General features: G+C 43.1%; 2 protein-coding genes across 3 annotated transcripts; both read left to right on the forward strand.

Moving 5' to 3' along the window:
• Positions 1-1,217: 1,217 nt before the first annotated feature.
• On the forward strand, positions 1,218-17,844 carry ttf2 (transcription termination factor, RNA polymerase II). Of its 2 annotated transcripts, none has more exons than XM_088914734.1 (23): positions 1,218-1,308; positions 2,125-2,236; positions 2,944-3,030; positions 3,233-3,299; positions 3,872-4,786; positions 5,096-5,231; positions 6,024-6,155; positions 6,665-6,786; positions 7,024-7,105; positions 8,746-8,853; positions 9,006-9,156; positions 10,269-10,353; positions 11,366-11,556; positions 12,004-12,157; positions 13,066-13,157; positions 13,349-13,431; positions 14,118-14,263; positions 14,599-14,769; positions 16,161-16,219; positions 16,537-16,690; positions 16,882-16,964; positions 17,289-17,363; positions 17,548-17,844. In XM_088914734.1, the coding sequence occupies exons 1-23, from the start codon at positions 1,233-1,235 to the stop codon at positions 17,690-17,692; spliced, it is 3,426 nt and encodes a 1,141-aa protein (XP_088770860.1). In that variant the 5' UTR covers positions 1,218-1,232; the 3' UTR covers positions 17,693-17,844. The 2 variants fall into 2 exon arrangements, with proteins under 2 accessions (XP_088770860.1, XP_088770861.1); XM_088914735.1 differs by having other exon boundaries at positions 1,238-1,308; positions 3,875-4,786.
• Positions 17,845-18,783: 939 nt separating this feature from the next.
• On the forward strand, positions 18,784-26,830 carry vtcn1 (V-set domain containing T cell activation inhibitor 1). Its single transcript, XM_088914098.1, has 5 exons — positions 18,784-18,899; positions 22,038-22,102; positions 23,443-23,808; positions 24,380-24,631; positions 25,523-26,830. The coding sequence occupies exons 1-5, from the start codon at positions 18,832-18,834 to the stop codon at positions 25,636-25,638; spliced, it is 867 nt and encodes a 288-aa protein (XP_088770224.1). The 5' UTR covers positions 18,784-18,831; the 3' UTR covers positions 25,639-26,830.
• Positions 26,831-27,639: the final 809 nt, after the last annotated feature.

Here is a 27,639-nt window from a genome sequence, read left to right on the forward strand (position 1 = left end):
AATTCTGCATCTCCCACGGTGTAATAATCCCATATTTATCTTACCTAAATGCAAAATTTAATATTTACTAACATGGAATGTATTGTGCCATTTTCCTGGCTGCTTCTGAATGCTATTTAAATCCTCCAGTCAAAATGTCAACCGAAATGTCAGTCACTGAATATTCATTTCATGATTTATACTGACAATGGATTTCTTAAACCATAGAGTTAGTGGGTAAGATCACTTTATTGGCCATATACAATTTCTTGCAATAGGAATTTGTATTTTCACAGACCCCAGCTTGCTCTCCATGAGACACACAGGCAGGGAGAGAAACTAGGGGTCAGAGCGCAGGGTCAGCTATTGTACAGCGCCCCTGGAGCAGTTGGGGTTAAGGGCCTTGCTCAGGGGCCCAATGGAGTAGGATTCCTCTGCCAGCTGCAGGATTTGAACCAGCAATCTACCAGCCACAGGCGCAGATCCTGAGCCACAGAGCCACTGTGGGTTATGGTTACTTAGTTTTTAGCTTTGCACCCTCACAGCTCCTGGTAGTTTGAATGCTTTTCTGGTGCTTGTGTAGATTTGTAAAAGACACGATGGTTAAACTCGATTTTTAATTGTAAACATTCCCGTCCAACAAAGCTCTGAGACAAAGAGGCGCCCCACTCGGGAGCAAAAAGCACCAGATTTCTGGACAGCTGTGTGGAGACCCGCTTCCTGCGTCCATCTCCAGAATAACGTTTCTGTTAATGAATGGGATAATAATTGGTTCATTGACAATTTTGAATATCTGAATGTGGTGATGTAAGCATAATCAAGCAGTCACAAATACATGCTGTTCGAGTATATGCTTGTTGTTTCGTAGTTAGGACACTTAGCAAATGCTGTATGTTGTTTTTTACGTATATAAAATTTCATCCTGTAGTATTGGCACTGTTTACAGTATATTTGTATTTTAATATCTATTTTAAAGAGAAAAGGAAAATGTTACACATAAGCAATGCAAATCAATACCCTTCCACTGACTTTTCCCACTCATTCTTCTGAACGTCTTTATAAGGCGTCATGACACCAATGCTAGCGAAATCAAAATTATTGGATAAATCGAAACGAGACGGAGCCAAACATGAAAGGCTTTCCCCTGTGCCCGCCTTCAAAAGTGTTGCGGGTTCACGTCTCATTGGATAAAAAAACTCCGCGGCTCGGGCTTTGAGTTGAGTTGCGGCTGCGCATTAGTTCCCGGGAAATGGATGGCAAGTCGCAGGAGACCGGTGGAAGATACAGTAACACATCCTGCCATGGAAGAAGTCATCTGTGACAGGCACGGTGAGTCTCTGTCACGGCTGCGGCCGAAGACGCAAGTGTGCGAAACTTGAGGGTCAGAGCCCTAGGGGTTCGTGAGTGCTGAGCTCGCATGGCGACTCTGGGTTTTAGACAAGTAAACGAGTTTGAGTTTGAATCTAATTAAGACACATGTTGGAGGAAAACGGACTCCGTGAAACCCGGCGTTTCGAGAAGAAGGAGGAATATGTTCTTGTCTTTATCCGCCTCGCTGATAAAGCCATAGCCTTTACTGAGCCGATCTTGTTTTCCAGGCTCTGCGTACACAGCCTGTTTTTACTAGCAGTAACTGCGGAGAGTAGGGGAAAACACTGAATACGTTACTTTTCGTGAAATCGTATACCATTACGGAAGCGCATAGCTGCCATCAGAAAGCAATAAATAATCATGAACATCATGACGTAATTTCGTGAGAAATGATTATCAATCAATTATTCCAACAAGCTACGTCACATGGTGCTGTTGTTGCACATAAAAGCTAATCGTAACTCAATAACTAATTATTAATAACTCAAATGGACCTTTCACTGTAGTGGTCGTGAGGGTGTCCGGCGCCCCAGACTTTCTCCAAAGTTAACTTTCGACCGGGTTTAGCCAGGATGACATGCTAATGAAACAGCTCGTGTGAGAAGAGTCACTATAAGCATAAGGACACTCAGATCCCTCACCAAGACTCTGCTGCGATTGCGAGATCATTATCGCCTGATAAACGTGGAGATGTGTTTCTATATGCCATGCTGTGAGCCGGACAGAGGAGAAATAGGCTGTGCTCTCTGTTCTGTCTGCTTGTTGGCGCTTCAGGAAGGCCGTGCTTGCTGAAGACCGGTGTGAGAGACGGGCCGAACAAAGGCAAGAGCTTTTACCTCTGCAGTTCACAAGGAGGGGCCGCCTGCGACTTCACTAAACCCGCTCAGTATGTGCGTTTCAACTTTACACTGCGATTGAGTGGGGTAGTATCGATGTGTAGGATAACGTATATTTTAATAAGCGTAATTCGAGGGCGTTTGACATCTTAAAGTCGTTAAAACCTCTGCACCAAGACTAGAATGGTGCCCATTGACGGGAGTGTGGAGGGCTGTAACCTGGCCTTCTTCTGCTGAGTACTCGAATCAGCTACAGCTTTAGGAATCGCAGTATAAATAACAGGACGGAAATGTGCCTATTGAAGGTTTGTCCCTGGTTATTTTTGTCATGTGCATGGGTAGGGAGGAGTCTGCCCCAAACAGGGACACAAATGAGCGAATACTAGCCAGCCTGGCAGCATCACTGCATTGTGTGTGTGATGGATTATTATTGCTGCGGCACCACAGAAGTGTGGAATAGCAGTTGTGGGCTCTGGACTGGAAGGTCCTGGTTCGCATCCTGGGTGGGATGATAAAGATGATGGTTTACCCTTGGGCAAGTCGCTCAAGAACATGTATAAGTGGTTCCCCAGCTTGTTATTGTAAATTATATTTATTTCTCCATCAATTTACCTGGTAATGTAATGAACAGATGTGAATGTTCCAATGGAGCATTATTAGAGAAACCATTGATGGCATTTTCTCCGACATCTAGGGGCAGGTGTTGCTGGTGTGTCTGTTTTTGCTCCAGTGTTGTGTTTTGTGTGTTTTTTTTAAGCATCCCTCCATCTCACTGCCTGCATCATGAAGACTCCTGGGTCGAGCTGCAGGCTCTCGTGAAGCACGAAGGAAGGCCGGGCTACAGGTGTGTCTGGTCACATTGTTTCGAGAGCCGGTACTGCTAGCAGGTGCGAGCTGTAGTTAAGGTGGGATGTGGAATGGACTTTGTGGAACGTGTTGAGAAAGATCGTTCTACATCAAATTCCAGCAGAGTAGCTTGTCACCAGGGATTCGCAGGTGTGGATGAAAATGATTTGATCTCTCTCTCTCTCTGACTTGATTTTCAGATTGTTATTTCGTTGCGTTACAGGGAAGGCTGAAGGGAAGAAATGGTGTGGGAATATTCCATGGCAGGTGTGCAAAAATGTTCTTCTACAAATGGAATGCATTTATTTTTAATAAATTATACAATTTGTAATGGCATCATTACAGCCTATGCATGCTGATGCAGCTCCCAACAATATGTATCCTTGAAGGAGCGCGTTTGTTTTAAAACTGGGATTTCTTCCAAATTTCTCGAATGCATGCAGTTTCTGAATTGAATGAATTCAATTTATTGAATGTCATCTATGAAATATTAACGGGCTTTACTGTGCTTGAATCTTATTGCACTGCACAACATTACTTTTTCAAGAAATGTTAGGTTTCTGTTCAGTTTGGGAATATCTTATTTCCCAAGCTGCACTTGGCTAGCATAATGCTATCTATTCAAACACGAGGCATTTGTTGAACCTTAGTAGAGAAAAGGTCATTGACTTTTTAAAAAAAAACATCTTCCAGCATACTTGATTGGGCGGATTAATATTGTGCAACTGAAATATTTATCACGGCAGGTAGGGACAGTCCTTGAACTTCCGCATCAGTCCGGATTGGAGCGGTGTGAGAAAGCACTGGCTTGCGTATGAAGGCTTGTCTTTTATCCGCAGCAGACGAAGCAGGAAGGGAAGAGCCCCCCGTTTAATGGAGAATCCCAGCCGAGCAAGAACCCTGTGGAGAGAAACCCGTTCAGGGTGACGAGCAAGCCTGCGAAGTCTTCCGACTGGAAGGCGCTCCACGAAGGCGGGGATGAGAGAGCGGGGCTGGGAGGAGCGGAGGGGGGGGGGAACCAGGCTGGGGCAGCCCCCCCTGCCCCCGAGTCCTGGAGGGAGAAGCGCTTACCCGCAGGCGTGAAGCTGAAGCAGAGATCGCCTGCAGATGGGCAGGCAGCACAGGAGGGCCTCTCAAAGCAGGATGACTCTCGCCGTGGCCCCAGGGAAGAGCGCCTGCAGCCGGAGGGCAGCCGGGAGGAATCGGGCATCTCGAGCGGAGGCTCAGAGCGCGATGTGCAGGAGCAGCCCGAGTGCTCGGCGGCAAGGAGGGACCGCAGCCGGCTTCCGGGCTCGGCAAGCAAGGAGCGCAAATCGGAGCCGATCCCAGAGAACGACCGAGGGCCCGTCAGGAAGGACAAAGGCCGGAAGCAGGAGAGCATTGGAGACAGCGAAAGGGAAGACGTAGGCAGTGCTTCGGGGGCAAAGGTCGCGACTTGCAGGGGGTCTCCAAAGCCCTCACGAGCTGAGTCTCGGAAGGCACAAGCACGTCCTCCGAGTGACCCGAATCCCACACCCGGGCCGATCGAGAAACGTCACCCCTCAATGGAGCAGACGGCGGAGCAGGCGGAGAGGACAGTGGACGAAGATGTCCTGATAGTGTCGGTGCAGCCTGGAAACAAGAAGACCTGTCCCGCGGCCCTTGTGCAGAAGACTCTCACGAGCTTCCACGGTTTCCTGCCCTCGTCTCAGTCGCAGCCCCCGGGCCCGCGGGCGCTCCACAGCACGCTCTCTGCCCAGCTCAGACAGAAGAAGGTAGGCGTGCCCGCGCCATGCCCGCACTTGTCCACTTTGTGGAAAAATTAGGCCTACCCTGCTGTGTTGTTGAGTGTGGGAAAACTTTAATTTGTAAAACCATGACCTACAGTATAAACAAACAAAAAAATGGCTTCCTTCTGAATAACTGCTAAGTTTTTTATTTAACTAAAAGTTGTGTTTTTGATATTGAGAAAGAGTGTTGATTAGAGAGGTTGGTGGACCTCTGTGAGCTTGTCTTGCCTCGGCCATTGTCATGGACGGTGGGGCTGTAAAACGCATATTCAATGACGTGCTGTTGTTTTTTAGGTTACTTTGTCCACTGTGAATATTTCTACACTCCCTGATAAAGGTCAGAGGCTGATAAGCCAGGTTAAGGAGTTAGAAGATGCTCTGGAATCGTTGAGCTTGTCAGTTCCCTCAGATGAGGACAGTAACAAACGAGGTGAGAACCATGAGCCAGTGGCAGAAAAAAGTATTTCTTTAAATAAAAGAGGAAGTTCAGTATGTTCATCTGTAGTTTCACAGTTGCAATGCTTGAATTACTCAAAGTGTTGCTGGTTTTGTCATAATTGGTCATTGTTCATGTTCTGCAATACATCAGCTCCTCGTTATCCGAAAATTATGCGCTTCTCAATTAGGTTGTTCGTTTAGGTTAGATTCGGTCAATGAAAATAAATTTCAAGGCAGTAATTAGAAGTAAGTGACATGAGATAATACATGTATTAATAACAGTCATGGACGGTAATTATGTAGTATTTGTACTGTATTTCTTTCTATAAACATTACTGGTTTAAAAAAGCATACAGTCTAAAGTAAAAGAGAACCCAAATTAAAAATAAATGAAGAGGCGTTATTTGACATTGATGTGCAGTGATTCACTGACTGGCAGAAACCGATGGCTGTGGTTCTCTGGCACGTGAACATCCGTATTGGGCAGGATGTATTGAGTTCAAACTTACAAAAATGGCTTAAGGGGTGGTGGGCAGGACAGACAGTATGTGCACTGTTAGATGTGCTTGTACTGTAAGCGAAAGTCAGGGCACATACAGAAGGAACGGGTATTAATGCATTCAGAAAATGTATATGATAATTTCTTAATCGCAAGTACATAAAGTGAGCAGTTAATGTAGTTCCCCTTTTTGCAGGGAAAATATTCCTGTTCACTTGGTCTCGGTGTTTATTCCCTGAGCTGTGTCAGTAGTTCCCTGCAGCGTCTCATTCATGTTGTGTTCAGATGCCCGGGGAGGAGGAGAAGAGCGCTGTGTGTCGGCGCCCAGCCAGCAGGACCCAGTCAGCAGGCCCGGGGGCACCGTTCTGCTGCCTGCCCCCGCGCCCAGCCGGGGAGCGGACTGGCACAGGTCTGGGGGTACGTGTGCCGACGCCCACGAGCTGTTTTTACTGGGGCATTTAGACCAAGCTCTGGAAAAAGAGTTTGGAAGATCCCATAGCTAGATCTTTATCTCTGTTCACCTGGCAGTCTAATAAAGTCGAGAGACTTAAAAAGGACACATGTGCCAGAGTAAAATAATAGAATTTAGAATTCCATTTATTAGTGCTTGTCTTCAGAAGAGCAGATCATGTTCACTTTTGGCACCAGCTTCAAAGCGAGTTATTTTTCAGCGTAAGGCACAGCAAACTCAGAAGGTGTCATTACTGGTGTAAACAGGGGATTTCTTAATTCTCGCCTCACACAATGTATTGTAAAAATTGTGATCACATATTCAATATACAAGGTTATTACTGAAAAGTGTATATTACACTCTAGGGCTGTGAAATGTGTTTTACCTAAGCTAAAATACATGTTCTGAAGGCAGTGTGTTTTTATGTTTATTGCAGTTGTGTGACGTAACCGTTTTTGTGTTTTTTCGTCTCCAGTGAACCCCCAGTACAATCGCCTGTATGGTAGCACAATAGCAGACGCTATAGACCATCTGTACAAGTCCCTCGAGTCCTGTCCTGCTGCAGAAGCAGAAGCCGAGGATCCGAAGGAGCTCAAGGTAGCGGAAGTGTACGCTACTTATTCACAGTGACCTGTTGGGCCTGTCAGAACACAAAACACTCCCAAGCCACATGTTAAATATGGTTCTCTTCAGAATTGGTAGGCATGTGTTATGATGTTTGTATATGTAGTTTAAGAAATAATGTCTAAACATATTGATTGAGAAGTGAAGTGCTTGTTTTGTATCTACTGAGAACTGTGTTCTTCTGAATGGACTTGTTTTTTCCCTGATCAGGTCCACCTGCTGCCTCATCAGAAACAGGCCCTGGCTTGGCTTCTGTGGCGCGAGACTCAGAAACCTAGTGGAGGAATTCTTGGTAAAGAAATGGTTTTCAAACATCTGATGCTCTCTAGCCTGTCACCTTTCATCTTTTTTGAAGTGGGGGTTGCAAACCCTCTTCCTAGAAGACTTAATGTCCTCTGGTTTTTGTGCCACCTGAATCGGTCTCATTATTTAATCAATTACATAATTGCAGGACTCCTAATCAAGCTTCATGGTGCCTGATAGTTAGCTGTAATTTTAATGAATTGAAGGTTTTGAATAATCAACGGAATGAAAAGATCCTCTTCAAAGTCCTGTATAGGATCAAGGGAATAATTAGGTTAATTGTAATGAATAATCCACTTATAAAAGCTGTTTTGCAGCAACCCTCAGATGTTTTCCTATGTAATACTGTAGTTCCAAGCACAGTTATTGCTTCTGTTTAACTGCCTCTCTGGTTGACGTGACATCAGTATCGTATTCTACCTGTTCTGTCTTCAGCCCAGTGGCTTTGGCAGCTCAGACAGGTGCAGAGTTCTTACAGACATTTCAGACAAGGTCCACTGTGATTTGCAGGACCTTTAACTCCCCATGATGCTGTCCACAGGCCGGGTCTGTCCTGTGTGCCAGCCCCTGGCGCCACTGGTGAACTCACATTTACTCATTTGTGTTGCCTTTGTTCTTTAATACACGTCACACATGTCACTGCAGGACCTGCCTGCCAGCTCAGGGGTTTCTACTGCAGAGTTGGAAAGGGAGATTGACTGCTTCTGTGCTCACTTTGGTCATGGTGGCCATGACCGCACAGTCACGATACTGACAAAGATCAGAAAATTCCATTTTCCACTTGTCTGCTTTGTTCATCAATGGATCCTGCTGAGAAATGTTCAATTAATTATAGTGTTTTATGGATGTCATTAGTACAAATAAGTCCTTGTCTGGTCTTGAGAGGCAGGAGTAACTGGGTTTGTTCAGCGCCTTAAAAGTTGGTGTCACCCCCTAGCTCAGCATACAGTGAATAGTGCAGGCTGCACTCTGTCCAAATGTCCTGACCGCTTCCCTAAGAAAGCGTGTTCCTATCCTCGTGATGTTTTTGTGTGCTCTCCTGTAAATCTGCTCCATTGTTTAAGGTCCAAGAAAGTATTGCATTATAAAAAGTGATATAAACCTTTAGATTTAGATGAGTAATTTAAGAACTTGAAATACTAGGTTTTCTGTGCTGTTTAGTAGCAAAGGTCAGTGGTAAATAGTACAGATTTATTTGAAAACTGCATGATGTTCACTTTATCTGCAAAAGAAAGTTCTGAAGTATTTTTAAAAATGAATGTATACAAAATATATATCATAATATCTAAAAATAGCTGTGTGTTAAATGTCTTTATCCAATTTATAGGAGTCTTGTTATACTGTATTGGCAGATATGATACCAGAGGCACCCAGCAAAGGCTTATTTCTTAGCTTGGTCAAAACGTATTTACTGACTTGAGTGTTTGGGGTTTCTGTAGGAATATTTTTGGAGCAATATTCTGCAACAAGCAGCAGTAAAGTTTAAAATGGCATGGAAACGTTTTGTCTTTTTTGTTTTGAGTGCGAGAGGAGACGGTGCTTTCAGAGGCTGTCCCTCCTTGAACATATCGGTGATGCTGCCTGCCAGTTCACCCACAGTTCGAAAATCCCATCTCTTCCTTCCCACAGCGGATGATATGGGCTTGGGGAAGACTCTGACGATGATCGCGCTCATCCTGGCACAGAGGAAGAAGGAGAAGAAGGACAAAAAACCGGAAGGCTGGATTTCCAAAAACGGTAGTTTATTTACAAGAATGGTTTCATTCTGTGTGTTTTAATAAGCTATAATAATAAAGGAAAGGCACCGATTTTTCACTGATGTTAAATTGAATGGTTGGTTCCGCCACGCCGCATTAATAAATGTGATTTAATTGTTAATCGTTTGACAGATCCTTCCCCCGTGGTGTCCCAGGGAACTCTGATCATCTGTCCTGCTTCTCTCATTCACCACTGGAAGATGGAGGTTGAGAAGCACGTGAAGGGCTCGGCGCTGAGCGTCTGTCTGTACCACGGGCCCAACAGGCAGAGGAGTGCACGCATGTAAGACTTCCCTGCAGGCGGATGCTCTTGCTGGGCGTCTCCTTGGGAAACGCTGTTGAGTAGCAGTGTGCTCCAAGCCAGGGGCCGGTAGGGGTCGGACTGCTCTTCGATCACACATCCCGCCTCCATTTCTTCATTTCCGTTTGTTTTCTGCCTGCTTCTGAGTGCCTTGGGTGCCTTTAGTCATTTCAGTAGGTCACTACTGCTGCTGTCACTGACTTTACTGCACTGAAAGTGTTAAATGCACTAACGGCCCTGACAAAATGAGGATCTAAATTTCATTAAGTACATTTAATAGACATAGTAAATGTAATGAAATGCTCTTAAGTGGGATATACCAATACGTAGTAGTTCAGGTGGGGAGGTGCGTCAGCATGCATAGGCTGCAAAGGAACCAGTAACAGGTTTATTCCATGCTGAAAAGAAAGAAAACACAACGTTTCGGCCGTGGAGCCTTCTTCATGTGTGAGGTATACCAATACGTGCTTAAGTGGGGTAAATTGTATTTACTCTAAACTGTATAAAAAGAAAGACATAAAGCACTAAAGGAAACGCACCTTAAGCTTTTAAGCAGAAAACCTGCTGCATTTTCCGAGGTCATAAATTTCTGAGTTTAGTTACAGTGTTCTCAAGCACTTGAGAAAGTTTTGTATGGATTAAAGAAGCCTTTGTGGGGAAATTGCTGCCAGATTGTTGACCACCACACAAGTGGGTTACTTTTAGTATCGTGTCCTTTTCTGGTGACCACTGTTTATTTATAGTAGATTTCATGCAGATAGGTCTGAGCACATCTTCTGGCCAGTAGAAAAACACAAGGCTGAGTGGTGGTCTTTTGTGATGTGAGAGCAACCATTACACTGGAGAAGGTTACACAGTATTACATTTATTTAGCAGGTCGCATGTCATCCTGTAGATTATGTAACATCTTGTGAGAGGACATGGCAAGACTTGTCCAGCCCATGAAAGAAAGAAAAGAACATAAAGGTAAAAGATGTTGTAATTTATGGGCGAATCACAGTGATTGGGGGGGAAGAAAGGTTATTTTATTTTGCTGAGTTTAAATTCTGTTGCTAAATGTCATTGTTCTGATTATTTACTGCTGTATCCCTCAGACTAGCGGAGCATGATGTGGTGGTGACAACGTACAGCCTGGTGTCCAAGGAGATCCCGTCAGAGAAGGACGGGGCAGCGGAGGAGGTGAGGAAGTGTTTGTTGGCTTCTGTCAGTCACCATGTCCATGTTAAACTGCTGTATATTATAATAATATAATGCTTATCGACGTTCTTACTTGGGGTTTTTGTTCCAAAAAGTACGAGAAACAATCAGTGTCTTGACTTGGAATGAAGGCACTGCGTGAGGCCCCTCAGTCTGGGAACAAAGGGGAGTGGAGGTGCTTGCTTCCACTCAGGAAGTCAGAAGTGCAGATAGTTTCTAGTGTCGTGCAGGCCAAAGCAGGGAAGTAATCGCAGCTGTTGTTGAGAGTTGGGTGCGTGTGAACAGATGACAACAGTGTGGAAAGCTGAAGTGTATTAGATAAGATCAGATCACTTCATTGGCCATGTACAATTTCTTGTATCAGGAATGTGTCTTTTCACAGACCCCAGCTTGCTCTCCATGAGACACACAGGCAGGGAGAGAAGCTGGGGGTCAGAGCGCAGGGTCAGCCATTTATACGGTGCCCCTGGAGCATTTGGGGTGAAGGGCCTCGCTCAGGGGCCCAAGGGAGTAGGATTCCTCTGCTGGCCGCAGGATACGAACCGGCAGCCTTCCAGCCACAGGCGCAGATCCTGAGCCACAGAGCCACCGCTCCGCCCCACCGTATTCTGTTACAGGGCTACTGATATAAAGGGTCGGTATAACATTGGGGTGGGAGCAAAGATCTAAAAGATTCGGAAAATGCAGTGCTCAACATGGCAAATGAGCAGGAGCTAACGTTATTACACCCCCAGAAACCCCCGAGGGCCATACGAGTTAGCATTCCCCCTTGTCCTCGTAGCTTGAGATGCAGTGCAGCCCTGTTGTGATGGGGATCACAGCCAATGTGCTATAGAAGCAAGTAGTTTTTTTGGTCCAAGCACTCGGACCCTAAGAATGCTGTATCCAGATTGACCTGGATAGTGCTGTTTTAAGCCCTGATGCCGATGGTATTTGAATGGCATTCCCCGTGTCGTCTTGCGTGGAGCTCATCGCGGCGCCGGTCTGCTTTCAGCCTCCCGCTCGGCCTCGGCCGCCCCTGCTGGCAGTGACGTGGTCCCGCATCGTTCTGGACGAGGCGCACAACGTCAAGAACCCGCGGGTGCAGACCTCCCTGGCCGTGTGCCAGCTGCGCGCGGGCTCGCGCTGGGCTGTGACCGGCACCCCCGTTCAGAACAACCTGCTGGACCTGTACTCGCTGCTGAAGTACGAGTCCGGCTCGGCTCCACACAGCACATCTCTGGCTCCGGCCTCTGGCTGCCAGCAGAAACAACCTCCTTCAAGTTGGCTACTTTGTTACATATATCTGTGTCTAAGATCTATCAATATGGTTTTGTGTATCAGGATATATTTATGTTAAGTATATCCGGCCAGTTAAGTTCTTTTGCTTTATTTACTTCCGTGTGTCCTTTAATCATTAATTCAAAAGCCAGCTCAGCCCCATGAACAGTAAATAAGTGTATCATTAGATCTAATAATGCTCAGTGTTTCGTTGTAAGCCGAAACGGATTTAAAAGCATGGAATTTGTGGGGAAAGGTGGAACTTGCTTTTGGGGCACCAGTACCTTCAAAAAAAGTGTTGTTTGCTAGATACCGAATTACTGACCAGCTCTGTCAGTGCATGAGCCATGAGCTGCCGTCGTGTTGCTGTAGGTTTCTCAGGTGCTCCCCCTTTGATGACTACAAGCTGTGGAAGGCTCACGTGGACAATGGCTCTAAGAGGGGAGGAGAGAGATTGAACATCCTCACCAAAGCCCTTCTGCTGCGCAGGACCAAGGACCAGTTTGATTCCACCGGAAAACCCCTGGTATAGTGCTCTGATTAGTGAAACACGTTCTTCAGATTCGTATAACTGTTTCGGTAAACCTCTGATATTACCACATTGTACAGGATGACACGCATGGGTGAGGGTTATCATCAAGCCAGCAGTGAAGGATGTGCATTGACGTGGACACTTGGGTAGATGTATTGTACTGTCAGCCAAGGGTTTCAAACAGGCTGTAAAGATAGTCTGCAGCAAAAGTTTCTGGATTCAGCGTGGGGAAAAGGACGTGTTTGACATGGAGCATAATCTTAGAATTCTAATTGTAAGAAAATTCAAGTTAAAAGTTGTTCATACGCACCTTCAGGCCTCAGACTACCCCAAGAACAGTGCAACATTCATTTCTCACCTGTCTAGAGGGCTCCATGGGTCTCTCTTCTCCAGTCTTCGTTCATGTGTTGAGATGATGGTCAATCTGATCTTCCCTAGCTAAGACACAAGACTTCCACATTGTTTTGCAGGTGTTATTTGGTCTCAGTGCAAAGAATGAAGCGAATGCCGTTTTCAAAGCAAAAAAAGTGAAGGATGTGCGTAAATAAATTGCATGTAAATGCGGTCTTCACAGGGAGATAGTATTCTCCCTTGGCCTTGGTTAACACATCGTTAATCGGAAAGTGAACTGGGAGGGTCGGACTCGCAGTTTGAGGTTGGGGTTAAGTGATTAAGACATGGACACCGAGTTGGAAGTTAGATCTCCTTGCATATCGTTTCCAAACAGGTTTATGTCTTCTAAATGGAACATGTATTTTATTACTGCAGGAGTTAGGCTTTTTATCTCAAGGTATTTGCTCATCTTTCCCATGATTGCAGCTGAAATCTTTGATTGACCGATAAGCTGTGCTGTATGTGAACAGCAGCCTGATCTTCTTTTCTACCATAAATTACATTTTTAGGTTTCTCTGCCTGAATGTTGCTGTCATACTCACCGTTTAAAGCTGTCTGAAGATGAACAGTCTGTTTATAATGTACTTTTTGCAAAGTCTGTGTAAGTATAGTTACTGGTAGGTGTTTTAAGATTCCTAATTGTTTTTATATTTGACCATAAGCATTCTACAATATAAAATGTAAATAACACATAAGCTTTTTGCAGAGTTTTAAGATTTTTTTAGAATAATTTAATATTTAAAGATGTATTAAACAGCAACGGTATAACGCATTTTTATCTGTGTCTTGCAGATCAACCCTGCAGTCTTACCTAAAGAGATATGAACGCCAGGAAACCAAGGAGGTGGAAAATAAAAATAATCCCTTTGACAAAGGTCTGAGATTAACCGCCTGTGCAAACTGAAAGTCAGTAATCCAGGATATTAAAACTGTTTTCCTCTGTTAGGGGCTGTTGTCTTGTTCACTGCTGAGGCCTCCTCTATTCACACACATGCGATCACATACTGTCTAGTCAACACTTTGTCCATCTCAGTTCATCACCTTTACTATACCACTGTAGTCTAGACTGTAGTGCATGCTGTATACCACATTAAAAGGAAATAATAATTAATATTTTCATGCACCATTGTTGTAAGACCTCTCATTTATTTGTGTGTCTCCAGGAGCCACAGACTGAGAAGATTAACTGATGACGTTTCTGTAGAAAGTCCTGTAGAGAGAATACTTTAGTTTTTGGTAATGCAGTGTCAAACAGTAAAGTTGCGTCATCTTTGTTCTGCGTTTATTACAATTCATGATTTTCACATGGCTCCTAATTATAACATTATTCTCAAAGCTCAGGTTATTTGTTTCTTTAATGACTCAAAGTGGGAGGATTAAACTGTCATCAGGTGCACCATAGACATCTTCAGCTTTGTGTTGTCGGACTTATAGGCACATAACTTTCATTAGGACATGACGGGGTTGATACAGAGGCTCTGGAAATTGGAATAAGCTGTTTTGGGGGGGGGGGGGGAAATGAAGTCTCGAGAGGCTATGTAACATGTTTTTGTGCCTGCAGTTGCACAGGAGTTTGTCGTGTGCCAGCGGGACGTGCTCGCTGGCGCCCCGCAGCAGTCTCGGGCCCACGCCACCAGCACGGTGCACATCCTGTCTCTGCTCCTGAGGCTGCGCCAGTGCTGCTGCCACCTCTCGCTGCTGAGGAAGGTAGGAGCCGCCACACCGGCGCACAGCTTCCACAGGCTTTTCTTTCTCCTTTCGGATTTCGTTTCTCCGCAAACGTTGGGTCACTTTTTTTGGGCCAGTATTGACAGGCTTTGCTCTGCTGCGGCCATGCTGTGGCTTGGAAAGGCAGAAGGATTTTTACACGATTTGGCCTCTTGTGAGGACAACAGTTCTGAGAAGGAATTCCTGAATAAGTTGCTGAATGACTGTTTAAAGTGTCGTAAAGGGCTGGGCTGAAGAGGGAGGTACTGTAGGTAAAGTAAATGCTTGAGCATGACTTACGGCATCGTGCGTTCTTTGCTGCCCGAATTGTGTAGACGCTGGATCGTGCAGAACTGCAGGATGAAGGAATAGTGCTTTCCCTGGAGGAGCAGCTCAATGCCCTGTCCTTGTCGGAGCTGTCTGGTCCTGATCCCAAATCCACAGTCTCCCTGAATGGAAAAAACTTCAGGTCCGACCTCTTCGATGAGACAAAGGAAAGCACTAAGGTAAAGCAGGGGATAGAACGACAACAGATCCTTCATACAGTGGGTCTCATGCTTCTCCCAAAATATTAGGAATCCCAGTCAAGTGAGCAGCCCCCCCCAGAAACCGTATGTGTGTGGGATCTGAGGCACAGGATAGTTCCCTCTCCTTCCCTGACTAATACAAGCTCCCAGCTCATTCCTGTAGAAAACTGCTGGAATGAGCACTTTCAGTCCCACACGCTCTTATCCTTGAAGCGGAACTACCATGCTATTTTTGTATTTCTGGGTTAGAAAGAATCATGAGTGCATTGCAAACCATTCTAAAAGTAAAATAACTTGTAAAACCTCCAATTTACATCACAAAATTCCCATTGTCTGTGATTCAGAACTGGGCAACAAAACATCTGGTGACACGAAGTGGCGCTGTTACATTGTAAACGAGCAGGCTTGTGACTACATCTCTTTTAATATAATAGAAATTTGGCTTTCAATTTCGAAATGGTTTTGATGAGGAATACTGCTTGTTAAATCGGCATGCAGATCGCGTTGGAACATTCCTGCAGTGAAATGTCTGCTTGCACAACCTGTGCTTATTTGCTCTACATCACCTTACGTTACTCGTTACAGTGACTAGTGAGCAGGAAGGGCTGCATCATGTCACAGTTCTTGGAAACTCTCGCCTGTGGCGAGACCAGCGGCTTGTGAAACAACACGGCAACTTCCGGTTCTTTCACAAAGCTTGCGGTTTTGTGCTTCATTCGAAATTTGTTTAATTTTTCTATACAGTCAGTGTATTTATTTTTTTAGCGAGATTTAATAACCGGTCTGAGAAATTGGGAGTGCAGTTTTCCTTTAACACACACCCAACTTAAAAGTTATCTTACTACAAGAATGGGACAGCATTGGGCTGAAAACATAACAAATCTTTGCTGACATGGCCTGTTTCAACTGTTTCTGCTACTCTCCGAGGCCCGATACAATATAATATTTTCACATTTTCTGGCCAAGTGGAAGATAAATGCTGCTCCTAATGATTTTAGTTGTGAAAAAATACTTAGTGGAGTAAAGTGATTTCAAGAGCATGATCATACTGTGAAAGAATTTACCCTCCTCCGTATGATTTAAGTCCTGTGTCTCATCCCCTTTAGTAGGAATATTGAACGTGCTACCCAGCCTTGTTGAAGCCGATATCCTGGTTTCTTGGACTAGAGTAGCTGAATCTCCTTCTCTCATTTGAAACCTTTTTATCTTCTCAAATTCTCAGGATTTCATTGTCTTTCTGTGTATTGTGTAGAATCACTTAATGAAACATCCCTGATGTAAATGTGTTGTTTGTCCTAGATCTGTATGCACAACATCTTCAGGGAATAAAGGCTGTGGAGCACTAACTTTGTTAATTTGCTGTTTATTAGATTTCTGCAGTTCTTGCTGAACTGAAGGAAATCGGACGAAAATCAGAGGCTCAGAAAAGGTAAGTCATCTGATACCATGTGGTTCAGGAGATCATGGAAACAGTCTGAACTCCTTGCTGGAATCCATATCTTAAGATTAATGCAGGACTAATAAAAAAAAAGTTATTCAAAATGTCACAGAGAAATGAGATTTCTCTATTTCATTCCTTGCTGTTGATTTCAAGTGCATTATTTGTAACAATATAGCATTGTGTTGCAAAGCTTATTATAAAAATAAGTTTGGGGTCTTAATTTGAGGATTTTAAGTGATATGTGTTTCATGGAAGGAGGCTGGGTTGCCCTCAGTTCCCGCCCTGAGCTCTTGCCTTTCCCTCAGCGTGATCGTCTCGCAGTGGACCAGCATGCTGCGGGTGGTGGCCGTGCACCTGGACCGGCTGGGCCTGCGCTACGCCACCATCGACGGCTCCGTCAGCCCCAGGCAGCGCATGGAGCTGGTGGAGGAATTCAACACGAACCCCAGAGGGCCGCAGGTACCGAGGAACTGCCTTAGATTTCCTCCAACACCTGCCCAAAATAAACCGTTACAAAATGACTGCGCTCTCTGACACTGAAATGTATTTTCAAGACCTAGAGATACAGTGACATTCCAAAGACGGGTAAGGAGGAAAAAGGAGACGACTAAAGCGCTTCGAGCTAGTGATGAGCTCTTCCCTGCTTGCAGGTGATGCTGGTGTCCCTCTGCGCGGGAGGTGTTGGAATTAACCTCACCGGAGGAAACCATCTCTTCCTGATCGACATGCATTGGTGAGGTTTCGTGTTTCCGTGTTGACAGCTGGGGTCCCCCTGGCAATCCGTAGCTGATTAAACCGGGGTGACCTGTCGTAACTGGCACAGCGATTGTGTTGGCAAGAGCTGCCCCCTGAGTTAAGTTAATTCTCAGAGCCGAAGTGCCCATTTCAAAGTCGAAGGCAGACTGCTGGTGACTGCGTGAGGCTTGCATCGAGTCTCTCCTGGTATTTTGTGGACAGTGGCTGTCCTGTCTTCACCGCGCGTGAACGATTGTGCCCAGCTGTTCTGAGATGGGTGGCCTTACAGTAAGAATGACTTTCTCCGTCTTTGCTGTGGTAGGAACCCCGCTCTGGAAGACCAGGCCTGCGATCGTATCTACAGAGTGGGCCAGCTGAGAAACGTCACAATACACAGGTGAGAGGCTAATTGTGCAGCCCGTCTCCCAGAACTGGGCAAAATGCACGGACCTGGAAGAAATTGAGCTTGGATTCTGGATTGATCTGAAAAGAAAAGGCTGTCGGAGGTCTGTAACTATTTGCTGAAGTTAAATGTATCGTCCAGCCCAGACTTTAACTGAAGGAGCCCTTGTTTCCCCAAGGTTTGTATGTGACGGCACTGTAGAGGACAAGATCTCCAGTCTTCAGGAGAAGAAGAAGGACCTGGCCAGGAAAGTGCTGTCGGGGTCAGGAGACTCCTTCACCAAGCTCACACTGTCCGACCTCAAGATCATTTTCGGTGTTTAAGCTTTCGGTAGAGGAACTCCAGATATTTAAAAACATGTTCAAATAGAAATTTCCTTATCTTATGAAATAAGAATTCTCAAAGCTATAAACACTGTACTGCCAAATGTATTCTTTATTTTCTTCAAAACTGCTGCAATAAAGATAATTAAAATTATTCAATTTGGATTGTTGTTTTTTGTTGTAATTATAGAAATCACTTACAGTATGCATGATTTTTTAAGCATGAAGCAGGCAGATTTAGAGAAGCATAGTACCAAAGCACCACAAAGAGAAAGCTGTTCATTGCTTGTATAATAAGTTTTTTTTAGTGCGATTATTTAATTGAAGAAATATTACATTGTTCCCAGTAATGATGCTGTTGAGACAATATATAAATTACTGCAGATAACTTAAGATGACATTATTGTCTAGTCCTATTTAAAATTATGTATTATGTAATCATCATGCATAATGCCATATTATAGGATGCCATTCCTATAATATATAGGATATTTTGGAGTAGTTCAGGTGGGCAGCTGTGTCAGCATGCGTAGGCTGTAAAGGAACAAGTAAAGGTGTATTCCACGCTGAACAGAGAAGAAAGAAAATGCAGAAACAAAGTTAAATATCAAAGTTAAAAAGGCAGCACAAACAGTATGCGATAAAAAAAAGCAGCAGTATGAGTCTGTGGTAAAAGTAGGATTCAACAATCTGACAGCTTGCAGGAAGAGGCTGTCTCTGAATCGGGAGGCTTGTGCCTTTATGCTCCTAGAACGCTTCCTAATACTAATAGCGTTTCCATGAAGCGCTTAGCCCAGTGCGGGGCTGCGGCGAGCCGGGCCCTAATCCGGCAGACAATGGACGCCAGGCAGGTTACACCCTGGATGGGCCGCCGGAGCTCTGCAGGGTGCAGTCAGCACACGCCTTCCAAGCACAATATTTACATTCAAAGACGACTTCCTGCGCCCTTGTATAGCAGCAGCAGCAGGACTGCAGGAGTGAAGCCGCAAGCTGTCTCGCTCTCCTGCATTTGCATGTTGGACAGGTGGAACTTGGCTCCCTGTGCCAAGTAACGCTGAGCGTCTGACCACTCCTTGCTCCAGGCAGCATACCGGAGTGCAAAAGAACAGTTTCCCTAGAAAGACCTGCGCTCGAGGTGTATGAGTCCTCTGAACTGCTGCTTGGGTTGCAATGACATGGCTTCGATTGGACAGATCATCTTCTGGAGGTACTGTGTCCTTTACTTGGCTTTTACAAACTAGCCCTACTTCAACTGTATGAAAATAACACCTGGTTCATCGCTTACAATAAAATACAGGTATTAAAACAGAAAGTTACATTGTGCACATACAAGGATTTGCTTTTCAGGTTTTCTTTTGTTTCTAGACTAATTCTAATTGAAGTTGGTGTGATCTATAGATTTAATTCTTTTTAAAAAATCATTCTTGTAAATAGGAAAGTTCTTTATTTTGTTATGTAATACAGGCTGAAATGTAGTCTTCATGTTTTTCCCTGAGGGCAAACTGACATTTCTATTGTCGAAACGGCAGTCGTTTTGTTAAATAAGGGCAAGCAACAAGCAATCATAAAAAAAAACAAAACCTGATTGAAAGTAAACACGATTTCTGAAACATTAGCATGTATTAATAAACACTAAAAATGTGACATTGTGATCTTGAATTCCATTGAAAGCTAATAGACTATGTGGAGTTTGAAACACATCTTTGCCATTTCAAAATCTCATAAAACAATATTTAATTAATTATACTATTGCATGTGTTCAAAAGGAGAAACAAAACTGGCCCTTAGTGGAGTTTGTTAAACTGAATTGCTTTTAGTATCAAATTTACTGTATGTTGTAATTGTTTTAGACTGCACTGTTAAGCTTTCAAACTTTATTTTAGATGTTTATTAGATGATTATCACAAGTCACCTTTTTCACTCAATATCTGCCTGCTGTTTTTCTTCCAAACTAACTTGAAATGAGCAAGATATCTCTGGGACTGGACTATACATGCTTCATTTCTTTTTTTTTAAATACCCATGTCAGTTAAGAGTACATTAAATTTACAATGAGAACACACAGGCATCAAGTGTAAAATGGATATTAAATAGTACTCAGTGAGTTTTATTACATAAGAATTAAAAATAAATCTATACATACTCAAAAACAATGTTTAGGAAATAACCCAGTGCTGTTCAAGTGCTACGAGTAAGCCTGTAACCAGCTGGTTGAGCTCCAGCTGTGCTTGGTTAAGAGCTGAGTTGGAGTGAAACCGAGAAACATACTGACCCTCCAGGTCCAGGATGGACAGCCCTGTTCTGTAAGGTCTTCATGGAAGAGTGCTGTATTCAGAGTGCAAACACCATCCATATTTTGGAAAACAACTGCTATGCATAATCATGTCACCAGCATGTAAAGTAAAAAAAGTGACAAAACTTTCTCTCCTTTGGAATTAACCCATTTCAGCGGACAGGTTCACTCACAGAAAGACATTCAGTTTATATAATTAACAATTGTGTTGATTCTGAAGCTTGTCTAACTAGACTGACCACACTTTTCTTTCATCCACACCCCTATCTTGTTAAGCCTCTTGTGAAACCCACACTTTACAAAATGCTCTATAGCAACTGAAAATGCTAGTCTGTCAGGCACATGTGCTTCAGCGAAAGTCAAACACAAGGCAGGGTGCCATTAAATGAAACACAAGAGCAATGCATTTGAGTGCAGGGAAGTGTCTGTTCATACGCAGGTTTTCTGACATATTTGGTTCTTAAAGTATTATGATGCACATGTGGTACACTAAAGGGTGGGTTTAAAGCAGATTCAAATTAGAAAGTTGTACAAAATTATCACAATTCCCTGTGTTCTCTGCCCTGCTGCTATTGTCTGTCATCTACTTTACAACCCCAAAATGATTGTGTCTAAATGATATGTATTATTGCATTTAAAGAAACTGTCACAAGTTGTCTGGGACAAATGATAAAATTCAAGAGAAGCCAATGGCTCTTAGTAACTGGTCCTGCAAGTGACGAAGCATTAGCATGAACACTGATATTCAATATTTTTGTCTAATTTTTGAATAATTTTGCATCACATCTGAATGTTTTGTATGTTGGATCATGAGATGACATGGAGAACACTTTTCAACAGGTATTACACAAGATCTAAGATCACAGAATGATGTAGAAACTTTACAAAATGTATTTGCATGTTTTACAAGTAGATTATTAGTCTGCTGTTTAACTTCATACCGTTTCAATGCATACTTTTCAGGTCCTTACATGCATAAACTCAAAACTGTTACAGTTATTTTTTTATTGTACAGTAGCCTCCAAGTGTATTTGAGTTCTTAATGCAAAGTAACAAAAATTTGATTTGGAAAGGAAAACACAGGTGTCAATCTTATTTATTCCACATGAATGAATTAAAACATAATACAGTAAAATGTGACGGAAAACAAGTACTACTGTAGATATATCTACAGCCTAGCTAAAAAATAACATCCATCCATTAGCTGACGAATTTAATGCTCATAAGGGTCAGAGCAAACCAGGCCTATCCTGCAAGCACAGGGCGCAAGGCAGGACTATGCACAATTTAGAGACGCCGGTTAATCTGTCACGTTAGAGCACTTGTCTTCAAAAGACAGATGGGAACTGGAGTACCTGGAGAAATTGTGAGAAGAACAAACTCCACACAGAAGGCACCCCAGTCTAGAATCGCACCCAGAACCCAGGGGCAGTGAGACGGCCACATATCAGTTATATACAGTATAAATAGATTTTTATACAAATGACTTAAATATAGTGGCACTAGGTTAATGTGTTGAAAGTAAATGCTGCAGAGTATCCAAAGTTCATGTCTGGTAGGTCCTGGATCCAAAGCTCAGTCTGGCTTTTGGAGCTGACTTCATGGCCACTGGGTATTAAACTTGGGCGAACGCAAGAACGAAACACCCGCTAAACGGGCGACTGCTCAAGACAGCGTCAGAGCTGGTCGTCCCAACTCTGCGGGGACATGTGTGGCACGAGCTGCAGACGGAGCCTGGGGGAGCTCCTTGCTCAGCACTCCTGGGGTCTGAAACAGGCTGCAGGAAGCGGCTCCTGGAGGAGTCAGAACTATTGATTGAATCTGAATATCAAGCCTTTAAAATATACAGGACCAAGGTGTTCTATGTAAGTATACTGCACTATACGGGAAGTCTGTTTTTATTTCCATGTATCACAAGCTCTTGTTTTGCACTTGGACTGTTCTGCTGAATCACCTTTTAGATCTGATTCATCAAGGATGTGCAAAACTACGAAGGACATGCAATACACACGCATTGTTTCATCTACAGTAACGTGTCTTCTTTTCTTACAGCATGATTGTTCTCATAGTCATCATTGCTGGACTTATCATCTTCATCCTAGCCTTAGCATTTTCACGTGAGTATCCAATATTTCAAAAATTGAAGTATGATATTTATACGGTATACGTCATATACACATATAAAACCACTCTTAGAAGAAACCTTAAATGTAATTTTCACATATTCTTCACATTACATGATGTGAGTAACACATGGTTCCAAATTACATTTCAAACATACTGTATGCAGCCTCCTGTGAGGCAAGACCTAGCCTTAAAAGGACACCAAATGTTTCTGCAAACGAAAAGGAAATGGTACATTTATAAAATAGTTGTGTATAAGCACAATTTTGGGGGAAATGCAATATTTATGTCAGTTTAGCTATAATTATATTTTTAATATAATCATAACTCTGTGCTGTAGATACACTTAAGATATTCTATCTAACGTGTTATCTAATGCTGATTTCGCACATCATGGCAACAGCCAAAAACATTTCTGGAAAGATGCCAAGAACTGTGTTCAAATCTAAACTACAGGCTGTAACAAACCACAGAAAGCAAAATCGGTTTGTCGGTTCCACGCATTCAAAACAATACACCTTTCCTCTAGAAAAGACAAAACAGTGCTGTAAGACTTGGAGACAGGGTTTATGTAACCAATGAATCTGATAATAGTGTAAGATTCATTTTTATTTGGTACATTTTGATTGAGGTAAAGTGAGGTAGGCTTTACTTTCTGGGTATCCTCAGCCCCTCTGAATCTTCTGCCCTCTCTGGAGACCTTCCACATTTTCATCCCTGTTGCTCCTACAAGCCTCTTAACGACTGTACATCCTCCCATTTTCCACGAGGCCTCCCTGTTGGTCTTCTCTTGTATCCAGTATCTTGGGATCCAGCTCTGAATTTCCTTGCTCTAACATTGACACATTCCTCTCGCTGTGTCCAGCATACGGTTGTTTTCGCTGTTTTCAACTCCAGCAATAATGCTAAAAACAGGTCTTTTCCTGTCTCTTCTTGCACTATTCAGCATGCCTCTTTCTGTGCTTATACATGTTTATGCTGTGCTTTCTGAACCATTCCTGATTTTTGGCATCCAGGTTTCACTTCCAAATGTGGGAAAAAAGAGCACATACAGTATGAGCCAAAGAAGGCACCACCTTCAGGGCTGTAATTAATCTTCTGAAGTTTTCCATTCCATTTTTCCTCTTCTTAACATTTCACACACACATTTGATTTCCTATCTGGTTACAAATTGCAACAGGCACAAGGTTTTCATTTTCCACAAAGATAGATGCTCGTTTCACCTTTAACTGACTTTAAATTAAAACATTTCTCGAGCTTGTGTGTTCACTTCTCACTCCAACTGTAATATTTCTTCAAACAGCTAAGGAAAGCTCGTGTGTTTCTTTTCTAGGCGCACAGCCTTCGACTGTGGAAAGTCCAAACCCATATCCAGTAGGCAACATTAACGATGCAGTAGTGCTGGACTGCAAATTCAACCCATTGAATACAAACGGCAGAGGAGCCACACAAATTGCGATAACCTGGGAAAAGGAGGGCCTGACTGGTGTTGTCTACAAGTACGCCAACGCAGTCGGACAGCTGCAGACCCAGAACCCGGATTTCATAAACAGAGCCCAGCTGTTCCCAGATGTCATCTCCAATGGCAACGCATCACTGCTCCTGAGGAGTGTCCAGGTCAAGGACGAGGGACTGTACAAGTGTTCAGTCAGTGCATCCAATGGTCAGGGTGAAGTCAATATACATCTCCGGGTGGCTGGTAGGAGCTCCTTCTGTTCACTTAGTCTGTATGTCAGGCGTCTCTAAATCAGTTACCCATGGTTTTGGAATCTGACCATTTTCGGTTTAGTAGAAAAGGTCTGTCTAACATAGAAACCAGGCTACCGGGTAGGAGGCTGCTCCTACCAGAGAGTCTTTGGTCATCAACATTTTCATCATGCATTGTCCCACAAGATGTATAGTGTTAATAAAAATGTGAAGTTCAGGATTAGACTAAAATAATCACGTCATTTGATTTTTCAGAATTGTGCGCGGCCTAATAGATTTTTAATTAAAATAATAAAGCAGCCCCGTTAAAATGTTTTTTTCATGCTACAGTACATAGTGCAGTGTTCTGCTGGCAGCTAAAGCGCAGTCTTTTCTGGGGGAGGAATCCAGCCCACACAGAACAGAACTCATAGGGTCAGACAGCTGAAGCCCAGGATGACCAGTTGTGCTGGCGTCCAACAAAGAGCAGAACGTTGTACAGAGACTTCGGATTAAAAACACACAGGACAACAACAATGAAACCAGTGAATACTAAACTTTTCTATGGGTATGTTTTATTTCAGCTTATTCTTCTCCAAAATTCACTACCTCAAATCAGACACTGAAGGCTGTGGCACAGAGGTGGTATCCCAGGCCGAGCGTTACCTGGACAAACTCTGAAGGAGCCGATCTGAAGGCGAGCACTAGTTTCGTCAGCAACCCTGCCGGAATAGTTGAAGTGACGTCAGCGCTGACGAACGTTAGTGTTTCTGACGTCCTCACCTGCACCATAGGGAACAGTCTAGTGAAATCCGTGTCTCAAGCAACGGCGACAGGTAAAGCATGATCGTGGCTCTCTGCGTATCTGACATGTGAGATATGTTAGTGATATGTTAAAGTGCAGTAGTTAGGTACGTAAGCTTTTTAGCGTCAAAGAGAAACAAATCTCATTTATATGAGATTTATATTGCATTTATACGAGAAAATTATTTCGTTTAAGCGCAAAAGTTAATTTGTGGACAATGTTCCCTACTATATTAATGTATCACATCATATATGCAATAATATTGTCCCATGCAAAGTAGCTTTGTGAAACTGCAGAGTCGGCAAAAAGTCAGGTACAAGACGTTTCTGCAGTTTCACATCAAGAAGAACATACGTTTGGAAAACAGTGTCATTTGTACTTGTCACAGAAACACGCGTTTAACCTGGAATGCTTACTGACACGGTGATGTCCATGACAGAACACGTGTTCCTTTAGATTATTTTTTTTTCCAACAAAAGGAGTGTGACGATATTCTACTGTTGTTGAAGTCAATGCTACTTTGCACGGGACAATATTATTGCATATAGAATGCGATATATATTTATATAGTAGGCAACATTGTTCTCAATTAACTTCTGCGTTTAAACGCAATAGTTGTCTCATATAAACGCAATAATGTTCTCGTACTGTATAAACGAGATACAATGTTTTTTTTTTCTGTGGCGCTAATAAGCTTCCGTAGGTAGGTAGCAGAACGTTACATTTCTTCTAAACCCGATGTCTTCTTAGATTGAAATGGATACATATGCGATATTAACATAGTTTACTAATAGTTTAAAGTCCCGATGACTGCTCCAATAACATGGCCCCATGAGATAATACTAATGCTGTATATACAGTACTGTATCCTTTGCTTTACTGAAAAACCGCTATGATATTTGTATTGGTTTTTTTCCTGCAGATAGTGGTGTAATAGACAGTACTTACTTCGTGTTCAGCGGTGCGGACCAACGCCCATTGGACCCTAAGTCTGCTGTGAGCTATGTTCTGCTTTGGATGTACTGGACTGTCTGTTGACTTGAATGTTGACGGACGCGAGTTCAAGAAGCTTCATCAACGCATATGAACTGATGCTGTGCGGGACGGGTTGAGGATTATTGTATTGTATCTGGATTTAAAAAAAAAAAGAATGATTCTCTTTCTCCCTGAAATAAGGTCCTAGTTGGTAATGTTTCCATGCAAACAAGCCACCCCTGTTAAAGAAAAGCAGTGCGGGTTGTGACTAGAAAATAAGAATTGTAAACAACAGTTCTATTTGGAAGGTTTATTCAGGACAAACATGGAGGGAGGGCAGACCAAAACTATAACACCCCGAGTCCTCGAGATAGCTGTAGTAGGATTTTGGATGTTGTAGAACAGTTCGGTTACGTTTTCATGAACGAAAGCCAAGGACGAAAGCAAGTGTTCACTGGAAAGAGAGGAGCCCGGGGTTTTCCTGCAGCTGGGGCCGGCAGTGGACGGGTGGATCTGTGGGTGACGGTGTTGGCGTGCAGGAGGGACATAACGTACAGTCCTGTCGCCGTGTTTACTCTGCTGAGCCTGGGCAGGCACTTCGTGGTTACAGCAGTAAGCCCTGGCGGGTTCTCGGGGTTTACATAACTAACCAGAGCCAGCAATCATACGTGGGATGACATGCCCTGCGCCACTGCGCCGTAATGCTACTTTTGACTCGAAGACGTCAGAACGTGTTTCCAATCATTTGTGCTGTTTAGGTGCTCGTGTTTAAATATAATGGCCCGTGATTCTTCTACTATACAGTATACAGTCCTGTGCTCCAGTGCTCTGTTGAAACTCAGAGCTCCGATGTTAAACTTTTAATTCTTTCGCGGTACGACGAAATGATTTATATTGTATCGTGTTATTGGTGATAATTTATTTGATGGACTCTTTTATCATATGCCGGGGCATGTTACTGACGCCCAGCACTGTAATGTGAGTAAAGTACAGTACTTCGCTCAAGGGTACAACAGAAGTGCCCCACCTAGTGCTGCATTTCAGAAACACTGCGATAACAAACAGTGGTGCACTTATCATCATACACTGTCTATACACGCTGTTTTACTAGAATCGTTTGTATATTTATACAAAAAGCCGATAAAGGCTCTACGAAGTATATATTGAAAATTATGTAAAATTTAAATACTGTCAAAAAAACTGTTTAAATAGACTGAATGGTTAAATAAAGACGTCACCATGTACAAATGTACAATTCGTTTCTTTTCCTGCTTTTTACCCGTGTTTAGATATCAGAAATTCTACAGCCTTTGAAATACTCAACAATATTTGTCTGTATGCTAATTTAAAAAATGAACACACAATGTAACATGTTGTTTCATAATCTGTTATAGTATTCAATTTGCCTGTACAGTGTAGTTGTAGTGTTTTAAAAGCTGCACACAATATTAGCAGCTATAAAAGTATTATAAATAGATGTCACCGATTAGTGACAGACTGACACTCATGTTATAACAAGAAGTGACATTATAAAATTAAAGTCCAATAAATATGTACTCCACGTTTCCTATTAAATCTTGCTTGTAAGGCATTACGTTTGAATAAATGTCCTTCGCGCTTTTGTTTCGTCAGTTTCTCGAAAGAAATGCTTAACAGGTATTCGTCGTCGCTGTCGTCTTGAGTGCATCAAATTCAGAGAACTTTATTTTAGTTATCATAATGGAAAAAAAACCGAAGTCTCCATTTTGTCAAACGCCTTGAGTGTCTGAGCCAAAAATATATACTCTAATGGTTTTATAGATTCAATACATTTTTAATTAAGTATAATAAAATGTGTCTTGATTTTATAAGATGTTTTTACCAGAATAGCGCTAAGCATTTTGAATATGTAAAACTGGTCATCGGATCGAAGTTGTGGACTGAAAGTCTGCTCTCTACTGTGGTCTATCGATCCAGCAGGTGGGGACAGAGCATATTCCTCTAGAAAAAACTGTGGGAAGAGCTGTCTTTTCTGGTGCAAGTTATGCTGAACCGCGCCTCTCTCGCAAATGCTCTGTGCTGAGT

Source organism: Atractosteus spatula, chromosome 4 (genome assembly GCF_055471065.1).
Source record: "Atractosteus spatula isolate fAtrSpa1 chromosome 4, fAtrSpa1.hap1, whole genome shotgun sequence".
Classification (NCBI taxonomy): domain Eukaryota; kingdom Metazoa; phylum Chordata; class Actinopteri; order Semionotiformes; family Lepisosteidae; genus Atractosteus; species Atractosteus spatula.

What these genes read in the sequence shown, in the direction of transcription:
- ttf2 (XM_088914734.1), top strand. Translation starts at nt 1,233, where the DNA reads ATGGCAAGTCGCAGGAGACCGGTGGAAGATACAGTAACACATCCTGCC. An exon ending in GACTTCACTAAACCCGCTCA is followed by an intron (nt 2,237 to 2,943) that starts GTATGTGCGTTT and finishes GTTTTTTTTAAG; the next exon opens with CATCCCTCCATCTCACTGCC. An exon ending in GACCTGTACTCGCTGCTGAA is followed by an intron (nt 11,557 to 12,003) that starts GTACGAGTCCGG and finishes GTGTTGCTGTAG; the next exon opens with GTTTCTCAGGTGCTCCCCCT.
- vtcn1 (XM_088914098.1), top strand. Translation starts at nt 18,832, where the DNA reads ATGAGTCCTCTGAACTGCTGCTTGGGTTGCAATGACATGGCTTCGATT. An exon ending in CCTAGCCTTAGCATTTTCAC is followed by an intron (nt 22,103 to 23,442) that starts GTGAGTATCCAA and finishes TTTCTTTTCTAG; the next exon opens with GCGCACAGCCTTCGACTGTG. An exon ending in GTCTCAAGCAACGGCGACAG is followed by an intron (nt 24,632 to 25,522) that starts GTAAAGCATGAT and finishes TTTTTCCTGCAG; the next exon opens with ATAGTGGTGTAATAGACAGT.